Raw genomic sequence first — 16,723 nt, 5'->3', positions numbered from 1 at the left:
ATTCTCTGTAAACTCTAGAGATGGTTTTGCGTGAAAATCCCAGTAGATCAGCAGTTTCTGAAATACTCAGACCAGCCCTTCTGGCACCAACAACCATGCCACGTTCAAAGGCACTCAAATCACCTTTCTTCCCCATACTGATGCTCGGTTTGAACTGCAGGAGATTGTCTTGACCATGTCTACATGCCTAAATGCACTGAGTTGCCGCCATGTGATTGGCTGATTTGAAATTAAGTGTTAATGAGCAGTTGGACAGGTGTACCTAATTAAGTGGCTGGTGAGTGTAGAAATGACAGGTTAGCTTGTACATAAAGAATGTGCTTTTAAATAACAATTTTTAAAATTTATGTTTGAACATTAACCCCTTACCAATGCATCTCGTAATAGTACCGCGTGCGTCAGGAGTGGGTACATGGAGAGGGCTCACGTGCTGTTATCCTGCCAATCATTGTTGGCAAACCTGCCGGTGGCTTCAAAAAGATGGCGGCGCATGGGCTTCACGATCTTGCCCAAGATCGTTGCTCCCCGTCATCAGGGAGTGGCGATTCATTGCTATGACAGCCCCGGGTCTTTCGATGACCCGAGGCTGTCTCGTTTTAACCCATTTATGTGCCAATTGCACATTGTAATGAATGAGGAAGAAAATCCCCATATACTGCCATACTGTAGTATGGCAGTATATGGTAGGATCAATCAGAAAACCTAGGGTTAAAGTACCCCAGGGAGTCTGAAAAATAGTAAAAATAAAAAAGTAAAGATCATAAACACATTAGGTGTTGCCGCATTCAAAATTCCCCGGTCTATCAAAATATAATAACGTTTTTTCACTGTGTTTAACCCTGTTACGGAAAATAGCGCCCAAAGTAAAAAATGCCACTTTTTTGACATTTTGAAAAATATAAAAAATTCAATAAAAAGTGATCAAACGGTTGTACAATTCTAAAGATTATAAAATTGAGAACGTCATCAAAAGTCACAAAAAAATGACACCACCCACATCTCCGTGCACCAAAGTATGAAAAAGTTATTAACGCCAGAAGATGGCAAAATAAAAAAAAATGTGTTCAGGAGGTTTTATATCTTGTAAATGTATGAAAACATTATAAAATCTATACAATTTGGTATCGCCATGATCGTACCGACCCAATGAATAAAGTAGACATGTCATCTGGGGTGCACAGTGAAAGCCGTAAAAATCCAAGCCCACAAGAAAGGGTGGCAAATGTGGTTTTTCACCATTTTCACTGCACTTGGAATTTTTTTCCCGCCTCCCAGTATACGACGTGGAATATTAAATACCATGACTATGAAGAGGAATTTCTTACACAAAAAACAAGCCATCACAGAGCTCTTTATGTGTAAAAATAAAACAATTATAGATTTTTGAGGGTGGGGAGTGAAAAATGGAAATGAAAAAACAAAAAAAGGCCAGGTCATTAAGGGGTTAAAAAGCATGAATGTCATATTAAAAACACATACTTTCTAATGTAATCATTACAAAATGAACATCTTCTGAAGTTATATATACCGTATATAATTTCTAGCATAAACTCTGTTCTCCTGTTTCTAAAATAACCTACAAATATGACAGTTTTGCCCTTTAAAGTCTTTTAGCTACTGTCAACTGAGGTTATCACTTGAAACTGACTATGAGACATGGCAAGCATAGCAATTATTTTAATGAGAATATTTTGTAATTCTGTTTGAGAGAAGGGAAAAGGTGAGAAGTTCAACAAGAGGTAATAAACAGTTTTTTTGTAAACTGTGTAAACAAAGGTATTTATAAGGACATGAAAAGACATACTGTGCATTAGACTCTGTGTCCTCATGGATATTTTTGGGTTGTGCCATTTAATTTTTTAGGCTTAAACCGTTTTTAGGAAATGATGAGGATCTAGAAAATATTTTTTTCTTATTTATATGTGTACTGTATGCTAAATCTTTATCTACTAGTGTATCTCTAGCCAGAACAATCTAAGACCTATTATAAGAATTAGTTACTGATGAGAACATAAGTTCTTTTATGATGCATAATTCTGAGAAGTATGAACCAGTCCATCACCCTGATCAGATGTGCTACCCCAGCATTATCTTTAGGCATTACTATGTTCAAATCAGCTGTATATGGGGAACCGCGATACTCAAATAAACATTTTATAAACACAAAGGCACAGTGTAAGCTACAGCATAGAGGGGCTCTAGTTACACACCCCAGAGCCCTTCTGGCTTATTAGCATAATTTTAAACATTGATTTTAGAAGGTTTAAGGATTTTGATGGTAATTGGAGTTAAAAGATATCCCCTATTGTGAGGACTTGGAAAATAATTCTCAAGCCACCTAATGGCTGTAGAGAGGTAAACTAATTTTATAAATGTATGTAGTGCCATCATATTCCCCAGCGCTGTGCAGATCATGAGTTATATATACAAATATATACAAGATGTTACCAATGAAACATAATCAAAATAAAGACATAATCAGATGAAACAATAGGAATGAAGGCCCTGATCAAGAGCTTACAGACTATGAGGATGAAGGGGTGACAAGGAAGATGACTTGTACAATGGTCCAGCCATTCTTTAGGGGATAAAATAAATAGATACATAATGCTGAATGAACCAGTCACCAGGGTGCATCAGGCTGCAGAGAAATCTGTCTAATTGTATCAAGCAGTTAAGGATTACATAAACAGGAGAAGAAATCATTGGAGGTTTAGAGAAAAGAAAGTGAAAGTTACATGCAATCAGGTAATGAGATAAGCCTGCTTGAAGAGATGGGATTTTACAACATGTTTGAAATTTTGGCAGTTAGGTATTAGTAAGAATAATAGTAATAGTTCGAGGTAGTGTATTCGAGAAAATAGATGCAGCTCAGGAGAAGTCTTGGAGATGTGAGTGGGAGGTTCAAATTTAGGAGGGAAGTAATCTTAGATCACTGGAGGATAGAAGAGCATGGGCTGGGCAATAGACTAAGATGAGGACAAAGAGGAGAGGTAGGAAGGTGCAGCACTGTGTGGAGCTTTGTGGATGAGGGTAGTTAATTTGAATTGAATACAAATGTTGATAGACAGACAGAGTGAAGACATCCGTGTAGCATCGGGATTGATAGACTATTCTGGCTGCTGCATTATGAATAGAATGCAGAGGAGAGAGTTTAGTAAGTGGAAGACAGATTAGAAAAAAGAGTTACAGAAGTCAAGACAAGAGTGAATCAGTACAGCAATTAGGGTATTACAGGTTCACTAGTCAAGAAAGGACAGACCATAGAAATGTTTTTGAGGTGCAAGCAACAGGAGCATGCAAGTGATTGCATGTAAGGCACAAACGAGAGGTCAGGGTCCTGCACAAGCCCAAGACAGAGGATAATGTAGGGGGCGATATTACGTGCAGAAGTTGGGGAACATCAGCATTCAGATGATACTAAAAACTAGAAAAAAAGTATTGATAAGGTTAAATTTCCAGATACATGATAAACAACAAATCTTGTAGTACTGAAGTAAGAATTGGTTAAAACTGATGTAGGTTAATTAACATATAACATTATACATTTTACTTTTGCCATGAAGCACTTTAAGTCACGGCCATTGGTCACTCATAAATAAAACAAATTGTGGATGTAAGTCATGTTGTCACACAGACATTGTATATGAAACACCATATTTTAATAACTTTACCAAATCATTCCTTGATTGAAGACCAAGCCCAGCACATTACCACTGATGTCAAATTCTGCGTATGATGGCTGTATGTAAAAATAAAGGTCAATACCCAGTGTTAAACAGTTTGTAGTCTACTATATGCTTTCAAAAGCCAATTATATTCATTAAAGCATACATCATAAGCTGTCATGTGTGCAGGTCTGGAACGAGGGGTAGGTGATCGCCTAGGGCGCTAACCTTGCCTCCCACTCTGGGGCGGCTACCTATATACTGATGGGCATGCGCTAAAAGCCTGGGGCTACATATATACAAGGGAGCATGTGTTGGGGCTACATATATGCTGGGGGAATGTGACAGGACTACCTATATATTGGGGGGCATGTGCTGGGGCTACCTATATACTGGGGGCATGTGCAGGGCTACAAAAATACTGGGGGTTGCTTTGCTATATAAATTAATTTGCTGGTGTTAAATATGTATTAATGAGGGGGAAAGTATACGGTAGTATATATTATAATATATTGAGTGGTCACATTGTATTATCTGTACATGCATGGGTACATAGCTGTTATCTTGGGGACATTATATTGGCTGTAATTTTCTTTTCAGGGAGATGTTCTCAAAAGGCCACAATCACAAGGGTGGCAAATTCTGCAGTGATAAATCATGGCCAGGAGAAGTTTCCATGATATTCTCTACCTGATAGAGAAGGATTGCCAACAATAAGGAGACTGGTGAATACTTATATGTGCGGCACAGTCATTGGAATCCATGTGTTTACTATATTAATTGCTGGCATATTTTTATATATTTGCTACATTCATTGCAAATATATATTTATATTTGTCGTATAAATGTTGTGGTATTCTGTTGCGCTTTTGCTACAATTTAGGGTGGGTTGGGGGCAAAAAAATGTCTGGTCCCAGCCCAGCATGTGTGCACCAATTCTGCCCATCACAGAACTTGCTTTATACTTATTTTTTAATTAAACATTTTCTTTAAACTAAGAACCATTTGTGGTTCTTTGATACAAAACATGGATGCTGCTCCTTCTAGTGGTAAACAAAGGTAAATATTTAAATAAAATGTAATTTTTAATAATTTGCAATACATTAAAAAAATACTCCCAACAATACCCTAAATAAAGTATGTTATTTTATAAACAAAACATCTTTACATTCCTTTTAATCAAATGCTAATTAAAAAAATATTTATAGGGAAAATTTAGATACAGACGTTAAAAGCCTAGCATAAAATAATGTAAATATAAAATAGATCATTGAGATATATGAAATAACTTACAAACCCGGCTTCCAAGTCCCAGCACCAGCAGTAGTTCATGAATCTTACAAAGCAGGCACGGAGAAAATCCCCAACTAGAATAGTGACATAAGTCACTAAAATATCAGATACTGTCAGTCTTACGAATTCCTATTTAGAATGCAAGATTTAAAAAACAAAGTTATTTGAGGCGTGAGCTTTAACAATATATACATAGCCTCTTAGTATATTAATAGATTCCTTTTTACATGATCCACTCAAAATATCTCATGGCAAATTTTTACTTGCTCTGAACAATATAGGCTCCTGCTATCTCTGCTCATAGGCTGACTTAGAGTTCCATAGCCCCTTAAAGGGGTTTGGGTTTCCCAAAAATTCAAGTTAGGCCCAAGTTATCCGCAGGACCTAACTTTCTGATTGGTGGGGCTCTCAGTGATGAGACTCACACAGATCACAAAATAGGAGGGGTTCCCTGAGTTATCACCTGAATCCAGATATCGCAAAATTTGGCGCAAATCTTTGGCTCCTCCTGACTAAGCATAGAAATTAGCTGGGGAACTGTTTGTGAATTTTGGAGACTTTTTGAGACATTTGTTTGAAAAAATTGCAAATTCACTACAGACCAAAGGCCACATGTATCAATAAAGAAAAACTGATCAAAAGATACATCTGACTATCAGAAAAGCCAAGACAAGTCTCAAAAACAGACTGACAAAGCCGAACTAATGATACATGTGACTCAATAAGTGTCAAATAAAACTGCATATTATATTATGATATTATAGTAACTACTCTTACAACTCCAACATTAGTCTCCCAGCAGGGTCCCCTAGGCACATCAGCTGGATGTAGTGGGGGTGGTGTGGTATCAGTTCCATTTATGTTGCTGCTTGAATTGTAGTAGTTGTATAAAGTCCACTTGGTGATATTTTTTATGCTTTCCTCTTGAGCTAGCTGCCACAAAACAAAAACAGTTTTAGAAATGGAAATACAGTATGCACAAATTAATGTAAAAAGTTACATATTTTTTTTGTTCTTACCTTCTCATTAACATCATCCATCAAGGCCAGCAAGAATGTGTATAGATTGCCCAGAAACAATGCAAAGATTCTTCCTAACTGCCACTTTAGGGCCACCCGAGGATGGTAATCTTCTAAATTTGCAATTGTTTCAAAAAGTGGAGGACAAAACATTCCAAGCAAAGACATCACAATCTCAACCTGTAAATGGTCATAAGAAAGAGTCAAAGGATTAATAGAAAACTCTTAAAGGGGACTAAACAGAAGAAATTTACGTAAGAAACTTTTGGTTCCATGTTATCATTTATATACTTGTAAGTAATTGTGTAGCGTGTTTGTGCTATAAAATATATTTATGTTTTTGCAGATGGTACCAAAACTGTATGAAGTAAATGACACAAAGGAAAACAGTACAGTTTTAAATAGAACTAGATAAGAGGGGAGCTTGGACAGAGAAATGGTAAATTGGGTGCTATCCTGATAAATAAATGTAAGGTTATGTGCATGGAAAGAGAAAATACATACAATGGGCCAGATGTATCACTTGTTTTTTCTGTTGTTTTTGCGCCTTTTCATATTGTTGCACTGTTTTTGCGCCAGTTTTGCGACTTAACACCAAACTAGCCGCACAGCAAAAATAACTATGTTTTCCTCATTTATCCTACCAATCCAGATGTTTTGCTGTGCCTAAAAATCATTCATCATTAGCAACGATGCGGCAGAATTAAGTCGCGACATCTACACTTAAGCGCAGAACAGTAATACATCTGGCCCAATGAATACTTACTAAAGATGATTAGACAGAACATGGCAAATAACTTTGGAATTTTAGTTGACTGTAAATTAAACTAGAGCCAACAATGTCAAGCGCTAGTGCCAAGGCAAATAAGGTTATGTGGTTATATGTAGAGGCACACAATGAATTCCACCTCTTTACAATACACTTGTCAAAATGCACATACAATAATGGGGCCAGTGTATTAAATTCTCTGTTCCACTTTTTTTGGGTGAGATTTTGCCTTTTTCCTAATTTGTCATATATACCATCATTTTACACCATTTTTCAGGTTCTCTGGCCTTGTCGTAATTTATTTGTTACTATTTACATCTAGAATTAGAGCCCTGTTTCTCTGAAAGTCAGGCCTACCCCATTTACAGAGAAGAGTTGAAGCTTTGAAAGAATTGAACTCTGAAAATAAGCCTTAGTTACAATGGCTATATCTTCTGAACAGTGGCACCTAGAAATAGAGTTCTGGTGTTATTTTAAAGAACTTCCAATCCCACTACATCTGTGGGATTTATCTGTGCCTGATGTGCCTAGAAACAACAAATACTATTGAATAAGAGATTCTCCTCTTTAAAATTAGACATGAACTGTGTTTCTAGTTGCTATGGTACAGAAATTATATTTGTTTGAAATGAGCCCCATCCAGCCTGTCAACTGAAGGAAGCAAAAAGAAGAATGAAGCTGCAGGGAAGAGGGAGCTGAAAGATGCAAAGTTCTGCAAGCAGCTACTTGGACAAGAGGGGCTCATTTAAGGAAAATTCTGTTGCTAGACCTGAGGAATCAGGGTCAATAATTCTAAAGACAATAGAGTCACAAGAAATTCACAATGGAATTCAGCATTTTGAGAGTTATAATGGTGTTTTAGAATATCATTAGATGATTAGATTTGTACCAATGTTAATTTTCCTTTAATTCAAGAATGAATGGGGAGTTTGTTTAGTCAAAAAAGAAGACATGACCTAAAAATAAGCCCTAACCCATTTTCAGACAAAATTCAGTGTGTTCAGTTTAAAAAGGTGGATAACAAATTTAACAATAGCCGCAATAATTTAGAGGGTAAGCAGAACAGTCAAAAGTAAACACATTGGTCACATTTATGTGCAGGGTGCCTAGCACACTTTACTGCTTGGGAATTGTGCACCAACTTTTTCTTGGTGCATCTTTAACATAGAGTGTGCAACACAATTCTGTGCAGTAATAAATGTGGCGCCGGAACGCCCCTATAGCTGCAGAAGCTTGTGGGCATAATGCAGCCGCGACATAATACTGGCATAAACGCTTCATAAATACATGTGCAAGCAGTTTGCATGTTGTTTTTCAGACAGAAAACGGGCACAAACACTTTAATAAATGTCGGCTATTGTGTACAGATTCTGATATCAGTTCTCTGAAAAAACAAAACAAATGAATAGAATGTGTACACTATATTACCCAGGAAAATTATACAGCTTTATGTCTCTTGAGTTTCTGGCCTGGAAAGGAGCTTGGATTACTTAGAAGTAATATTTATATAAGTTAACAATATTTCAAAATATAGGTCTCTTAGGTTATTGGTAACATCTATCCATGTTTCCCATCTATATATCAAAATACCTTGCACTTACTATGTACTGTACCCTTCTTATTTGCCCTGAACACAACTGAATGCAGACACCATTCCGATTACTGCCATTAACAAAAGTTCTCTGAAGATTCAGTGATTGTGGGCTGTATTTGCAACTGCGAGGAAACTCAGTATAAAGAAGTCATCGATAATCTTGAATAGTGAAGTGAGAAAATGGACGCATTTTAAACACAGCCTTTAATATAGAAACACAAGCCTCCTCCTGCTGCCGGCCGGGGAATTGTGATTGGGCCGGTGACGCCAGAGGGCCGGGATGTGGAGAAAGCGTATGCTCTATCCTAATTCCCTGGCCGACAGCAGGATTTGCAGCGGTGGGCGGTTAGGGGGGGGGGGGGGTATTTATATTAAAGTCCTGGGAAGCCAAGAGGAGCTCAGGTGCCATCAGCACACCCGGCACTTTTACAAAGTTATTTTATCAGCAATAAAATGCCAAATTACATGTAAAACACAATCCCCCATCCCCTAGACAGAATGAACAGCAGCCTATTTAGGACACTCTACCACCAGTAATATTCAACAATGTAAGGCGAAAGAGATGGTTACATCAATTCGAGACTATAACAAAGAACAACACTCATCCTATACACAGCAGAAATGCTCCATGAGTGATATTTACCACCAGATGCATTGTCACACAGAATGGTTTCACGTTGCCCTTATTCCAAAGACCATTGAGCTGTACGATGTATAATTATGTAACAGTGGTGACATTTTTTGTTTCTTTTTAAAGAATGTTCTTTTCCCTTTCTCCTCTTTCATTGGAATATATGTTATGTGTGTTGTATTGTTTTGACTGTCTGCCACGGAGCTGTGCAGTACAAAGCAATTTCCCATAGGATAAATAAAGTTGTATGTATTATCACTAATAGAACATGCCAATTGCCATCCATAGAAGATCTCTACTGAGAATACAAGTCTTTCCTAGGATAGCTCTGCCATTTACCCAGTCTACTGGTTGCTTTTATAACACATTGGTCTTAGATATCACTGTTGGGAGTAAGGAGTAACTGTATAATAATATATAATGTGTATGTGGAAGCTCTATGAATGTGTATACTGTCGGGCTCACCTAGTAGCAGTACAGGTTGTTGATATTACAATGTGAAGAGAAGTGAAATGAAATACTGTACATAATCATATAGCAATGATATTGCACTGTAGTGAGAATCTTCACTGAAAGAATTGGCATTAAACTGAAATATTGGCAGCTTTATACAATTATCATAAGCTTATTGTACAAAACATTTCAATACCTCATTTCTTTCATACCAGCCAACATTCTGCATCTTAGAAAATGTCTGTGAGCGTTTAACAACAAAGTAGATAAGATAACCACTCCCGCACAAGCAACATATTATCATTACATTGGCCAGGACCCGGAGGAATCTAGTAAGATGAATGTTTTCATCCTTATTGCTTTCTTCTTCATCTACAATAGATTCCTGAAGGAAAGAACACAAAGAACAGAATGTCATTAGCTCTTGAAATGAACATGAACAAACATATACTGTGCCTTCCAAACAAGCAAACAATAATAATCCTAAACCCATAATATTTTACTTTAAGAAATATAGTAAATCAATATGCCATTAAATAATTAAATATAGCACAGTGGCAAGTAGCCACCAGCTAGTTAATAGAAACATGAGTTGATGTGGTTGCATGTGCAACACCCCACACCAGGTCCTAGTCTTTTCTTGGTGGCCTGGAGGCAGTCAAGGTTCAGAATACCGGAGTGGCTGGCTAGTGTAGCCTTAGGAACGCTGTGGTCACAGTGCTTGGTATGGGGACCAGAGGGCTGACCTACAGCTTTGCAGGTGGTGTGTGCAAGGAATAAGGAGGGAGTGACTGATGCAATAAGTTTCTCCCTGGGGCATCCCCTGAGTGTACGTAGGATGAATCCCTGGGTGATGGATGGGGAGCCCGTGATGGTAATCAGTCATATCCTGGGATGAGATGGAGGCAACGTCTTGCAAATCAACTTACAGTTCAACTTTAAACAGTAGGCAATGGCCCAGCGGTAGCAGCAGATTCAGCAAGCTGGAAGGGTGATGGACGTGGCTGGTTCACAGAAAGGTTGCTCTCAGCCTGGTAGTAGCTTCAGGCAGGGCTAGTAGAGATTAAGTTGAGTCCAGATGGTGGATCTCGACTCTAGGGCAAGTCTCCGGATGTCAGGCTAATGTCAGGCTACCCTAATGTGTCTCATCCTGGTATTAAGACACTGGCTGGTGCAGCTCTGGAGGAGGTGCACTCTCCTGTGATTGCTTTGCTGACAAGAGCTCCAAGATGGAGTCTCTCTCTGTGACTGAAACTGCAGACTGACCTAAGACCATATGCTCCCACCCACCAGGGGATTTTATACTCCCTTAGACAGGTGGTATCACTCTCCAACCAGCATCCAGCTTGCTTTACAATATCACAAGACATATCATTGGACAAGAACATTTCACAGTGTTAACTCTTGCCTTATCAGGCAGTGGCTACAGCTGCAATTACTAAGTTTACCTAGCAGTAGCTTCTGGCTGAGTTGCAAAGGCTCAGCAGATAGATCCTGACAATGAGAGGGCGCTATTCGGTACAACCACCTTGCTTATGCATTGGCAGGGGTGTTGCATATGGTGCAGAGCAGACAAATCTAACTTTAATAGAAGAAAGTAAATCATGGGGTCCAGGGTGGTGCAGAAAGAAGAAAATGGGGCACCTGGAGGCACAACAATGATCCTGTTGCACTGAGAACCGCATATACATTCAGATATAATCTAATTTGATCTAAAATGCTGATTAGGGTCACTTCACACTTAATTTCACAAATTAGTTTCTCCTCCAAGTGCTATATGTGTTTTTCTAGACCTACTATATGTATATGCTGAGTCAAGGGGCTATTCACACATGACCTGATTTTTTTCTTAAAGTATATCTAGGATAACAAAACAGCACATTCTCTTATTCAATGTTATTAACTAAAATATATCATTTCACATATACAATTCCAAACTATCTCTATCAGTCCTTGTGTTTAAAATTTGGTTGTCCCTGGATCCAGGGTAAGAGTCAGAGAACACATTACAGACACAGGCACTTCCTGGTCCAGCAGGAGCCTGCTTCTACACTTTTCTCAGCAGCGTGTGAAGGAGACAGAAACTCTACAAACTAGATAAGCTCAGGATCTGTAACATTGTGTGCCATCAATTCCCTCCAGATGTAGGTGAAGTATGGCCAGCTAATCCAGCAATCTGTGTAGCTCCAAGGAAAGATGCCACTAAGAACATGTTCTGTACCATTAACATGATATATTCATTCCTTAGTAACATTGCCATCTACTGTCTATATTTGGTATTGCAGCTGCATTACTTCTACCTGGGAAGGAAAAGTTCACATTCTAAATCTAAAAAATAGGAAGTCATGTTTATTAAAACATATTCCATATTATAAAAAGGTCCCTGGTTGTATAATGGATAAAGGGAAGTTTATAAAACCCCTTGTGACTGAAAAGTTCTAGGTCTTTGGAGATCAGATGGCCTGTTGCCTCTGTCGAGTTGTTCTGGAATAAAATGTTTCTCAGTGTGATCCCTGGAAGCTGCATAAAAGGGCCTCCCCTTTACCATCTAACCGGGGATATGATCTTTCTAATTTCTCTTTTTATATTTGTCAGATATTAGTAGAATGTGCAGAAGCTAAAGGTGTTCTATGTGTAAAACATTGAAATTAAAAGATCCAGTCCATGAGGTAAAAATGTGCGGGTCCCATGTCTCCTTTCCAATTAAAAATAAAATAAATTGCCATACCAAAGGGGTGATATATGGACTAAAATGTAAGTGTGAAAAATTATACGTAGGAAGAACAATACGCCCCCTTTATGAGAGAATAAATGAACACATACGGAACATAAGGAAAAAGAACAAAGGGCACCCGCTGTCCCGACACTTCATGGAAAAACACTCAGGACAAATACCCAGAATTTCCATCTTCGGTATTGAAATCATCCCCACTGATCAAAGGGGGGGAAACTTCATTAACAAAATGTCGAGAGCTGAAAGTAGATGGATCTGCAACCTAAATACCCTTGCCCCCGTGGGACTAAACAGCGAAATAGAAATATTTGATTTTTAGAGACTTGCCACTGATGGGTGCACTTAGGAGCAGCTGTGAGAAGTTCAAGGGTGAGGCCAAGTAGCTATATAAGGATACCTCTGAATGAGTGTAGCAATCCCTGACAAAGGAGACCGTTCCTGTCTCCGAAACGCGTAGGAAATTTGTTCCTCGTTTGTTCCCGTAGCTCCAGTGGTGACGTCACCGAAGCAAACACCGGAGAACTTCGAACAGCGTCCACGCACATCCGAACGTGGTCACCGGCCGGGGCTGCTTCGGATCCGTGGCAGACGAAACAGTGCATCTATCCCTCACTTTCCCCCCAGGTCTTTGGACGGGAATAGAACACCACAGCAAAAGGTAAAAACTATCATTTCATATTGGAGGAGCGTGGTATACAGGTTATAAAAATTGATTGTCACTTTCAATTGTTGGCTTCATTTGAATGAATTTATTGCACAGTGTGAATTAGACTCTATATTGATGTTTAGTAAGTCTGCCCTTAAGCAACAAGATCAATAGGCTTTTATTTTCACCTTAAAGCTGGTAGTTATGGATGCAAATTTGTTATCTGCTGTCTCAGGGTTTCCTATTAAGTAATCCCAGCTAGTGAACATTTTAAAGCTGAAATTATAAGTCCCATCATCTCCATCACCGGTGCTTTCATTGGCATTACTTGCCATCCTAGAAGACAAAATGTAATATAAAAGTCAAAAGTAATACAAATGATCACAAACCTATTGTTATATTGTACATTGATTGTATCTTTATATTTTTCTGCTTCTCAGTCAAGGTACATTACATTCACCCTGAGGTCTGGTTGCAGCTCATTCCCATTCAATGTTGTTGAGATGCAATACCAAGCACTGCTGCGATAAAGTGTGTCACATCTCTATTAGTAAATGAATTCTGAATATTAATTTATTCAATAATGAAATCATTATTATTGAAACAGATAATAAAGTAATAGCTGTGCATAGCATATTATTACTATATTATTGCTATGTCTACTGTTTCTGCATTTAATTATCTAAAGCAATTAGAAGGACAATGTTCACCACATTCTTGTATCCGTAAACAAATAATTCACCTCCTGCAGCAGGCGCTCTTTTCTCCAATCCTATTAAAATATTCATAGGCAAAAACCAGAAAATGACAAACCAGAAATGTAGTCTCCATTTAAGACTGTGCAGTTCAGGTTTTGTTTTTGCTTGACCTAGGAATGAGGGAACCAGTTAATGAAGGCTGTGAGAAAAGACGCCTTGTGCTACAATACGTCAATAGGCAGCAAAGCTGAGCTTTAAGCTGAGCTGTGAGCTCCCTGAGCTCATATGGATTTCCAATCTAATTTTATCCATGCTTTACAAATGTACTAATAAACTGTCTGGGTTGTGAAAGCCACTGATAAGGTATTTAGGTTCTTAACCCATTGGCCCACATTTATCAAAAGTAGTGCAAATGGGAAGAGTGCATTAGATTATTGAATACTGGCGTACGGTCTTCATGAACCTGGTGCAACCTGCACTGCTCGGGAAGTGTGCACCGACCTATTTTTTGCTGCACCTTTAACCTACAGTGTGCAACACAATTCTGTCAAATCACAGTAATAAATATGGCGCATGGTCTGAAACGGCAGTGGAACGCCCCTTTAGCTGTAGAATTTTTTGGCGGACATAGTACGTACAAGGTGCAAAGTCAGACAGAAAACTGGCGAAAACACTTGTGGGCCAATATCTGCAGAAAATGATTGAATTACACCAGCCAAAGAAAAACATATACCAAAGATCTGAATGTAGCAGCTTGTATCATATTGTATCTGTCAGCCCCCTCTTCGTGCAACTCTATCTCCTTCTCCATGCTACCTTCAGCTGACTTCTGACTTCTGTGCCATAACTTCTGGTGTCATTTTTTTGAGGAGAATCTTCCCTATAATATTGTATATGTTGCGGTTCAGCAGATATAGCAATCGAACCTAGGGATTATTTTGGGTAGGGCTTATATTTCAGCCCTACTCTGAGAAGGCTGCAAAATCATGGTAGAGAGGCTCCCATCTCCAAAAGCACCTCAAACATAAAAATGTGTGCATTGTGTGTGTAAATGTATTAGCTTTCAACATACATCTTTCTTGTTATATCTGTCACTATAAAGAAAATTCAGTTATTCTTTTGGAATTGAGTATTTGTGCAACCAAGGAATTGCCTGCACCCGCTTTCTTCTTTCTACACTATGCAGCACACCCTCTTGACACAAAGGGGCTCATATACTAAGGGTTCGTTGGACACATTTTCGTTTCCCGGTGTTTTTGCCGAATTGCCCCGGGATTTTGGCGCACGTAATCGGATTTTGCTGCATCGGCGCCGGCTTGCAAGCAACAGAAATGGGGGGGGCGGGCCATCAGACAACCCAACGGATTTAACAATTAGAAATGCATCGCAAGACATGCACTTACAAGCACCGGGAAGAAGAAGGTGAACTCTGGCAGACCTCGGTGCAGAATCGACGGATGCAGGAACTCGGGCGCACTAGCTACATGAATCGCGCCGGACCCGAATCTTTGTATAATGCTTTGTATAAAAAAAAATTTTGATTTTCTCTAAAATTACAGATCCCTGGAAAACAGGAAATATATATTTGGGAGGTGCCTTATGTAATGCTGTTGGTTGTGGGTAGTTTGGGAGCTGATAGACTCAGTTCACAATGATTGAAATGTCTTCTGCGCTAATCCTAAACATTACATGCGGGTACATATACAAGTACCTTATTAAGGACACATTTGAATAAAGCAATTAGTAATGTCTGTCCATTACATATATTTCCTGAGAGAACACAATTACCCTTTTACTTAAGCTAAAAGCTTATAAGTTGGGATAACAGTAAAACAATTACCTAGCAGCGAGAAAATAGCATTATGAATGTTATAAATAATTCAGATCTGAATGGCATTTACATTGACTGTGGTGTCACTTGAAATAAGGCCTTTAGGGAAAAATATGAGAATGTTAGAGAAGTAAATGCAGATTTTCTAATTATAGTTTATTTGTTCATGTCCAGATAATTGGTATGCAACTACACATAATAGAAAACTATGTAACATTTATTCCTATTGTACATTAAAATTAATTACTGAAATCTACAGAAGAAAACACCCACACAAATCCTTAATAAGGCTGTGTTCACATCTGTCAGAGGCTCAGATTTAGTCTTATTCAGCCAGTGCTTCATACTGCTACGTTTTCTGTGATACTTTGTGGAACCCAACACACACCATCATGTGTCATTAGGATTTACTGGAGATAGCAGTTATTAACGGTAACATATCCAGTCATTGTTATATTTGCTTGACCTAAATTTTGTAATGATTAATATTTTCGGACAGATAGACTGGAATCACAATGCAAATTAGTACCATGTTATTTAACCCTCCCCTGTCATTGTTGCATATAGCAACCAACTGTGGCACAATTTTCACTTCTTCTTGTTTGTGGTCTAGGGAGATGAGCATTAATGTTTTAGAAGGGGAATATTTAATATATATGCATCAGGGCCGGCACCAGCACTAGGCATACCTGAGCAAGTGATGCGGCCCAGAACTGCTGGTGGGGCCCACATTAAGCTGTACATAAGGAATCCATGGGGTGCGGGGGGCTTTATATAAAATAATCATCAGGGGGCTGTTTGGGATGATAAACTAGGGAATATTTTAGGGAACAGGAGACTGTTTTAGTTTCTGAATTTTTAATGCCACCACATGAGTTCGCTAAAAAGAACAACTCTTCTTGCAAAAAAGAAGCCCATAACCTGATTTGTCAGCCAAAAATTAAAAAAGTTATGCATATGAAAAGATGGTGAAGCTAAAATGTACAAAAATTAGTTTTTATTCAGTAAAATTGAATAAAATATGCAAAACCCCCACATATCGCTGCATCCGTAACAATCTGCATAATAAAATAGAATCATTATTAGATCCGCAAAGTGAACCCCATTTAAAAAAAAAACGCTCCAAAAAAGATAATTTTTAATTAATACCCTATAAAAAATGCTCTAAAAAGTGATTAAAAAAATGTTATGCACTATAAAATAAGAACACTAAAAAGAACAATCCTTCTCGCAAAAAATAAGCCCTTAACCAGATTTGTGAGGCGAAAAATAAAAAAGTTATGCATATGAAAGACTGTGATGCTAAAATTAACAACAATTTCGCCAAATTACTTTTTATTCAGTAAAAATGTGAAAAAGATAAAAAATCTATATAAATGAGGTATTT

At 38.2% G+C, this 16,723-nt stretch overlaps 1 protein-coding gene across 1 annotated transcript in view; it reads right to left on the bottom strand.

Annotated features, from left to right (window-relative positions):
* LOC140134143 (transmembrane channel-like protein 2) overlaps positions 1 to 16,723 on the bottom strand; it is a 58,686-nt gene that overhangs the window by 8,803 nt on the left and 33,160 nt on the right. Inside the window, exons 8-13 of the mRNA XM_072154780.1 lie at positions 12,996 to 13,143; positions 9,624 to 9,812; positions 5,981 to 6,160; positions 5,739 to 5,894; positions 4,962 to 5,090; positions 3,675 to 3,742 (exon numbers count right to left, since the gene is read on the bottom strand). Coding sequence (XP_072010881.1) covers positions 3,675 to 3,742; positions 4,962 to 5,090; positions 5,739 to 5,894; positions 5,981 to 6,160; positions 9,624 to 9,812; positions 12,996 to 13,143 — 870 coding nt within the window. The remainder of the gene's footprint in view (positions 1 to 3,674; positions 3,743 to 4,961; positions 5,091 to 5,738; positions 5,895 to 5,980; positions 6,161 to 9,623; positions 9,813 to 12,995; positions 13,144 to 16,723) is intronic.

Source organism: Engystomops pustulosus, chromosome 5 (assembly GCF_040894005.1).
Source record: "Engystomops pustulosus chromosome 5, aEngPut4.maternal, whole genome shotgun sequence".
In the NCBI taxonomy this organism is placed as follows: domain Eukaryota; kingdom Metazoa; phylum Chordata; class Amphibia; order Anura; family Leptodactylidae; genus Engystomops; species Engystomops pustulosus.
The sequence above is the reverse complement of the archived record's forward strand: the minus strand, read 5'-3'. Positions and strand labels throughout refer to the sequence as shown.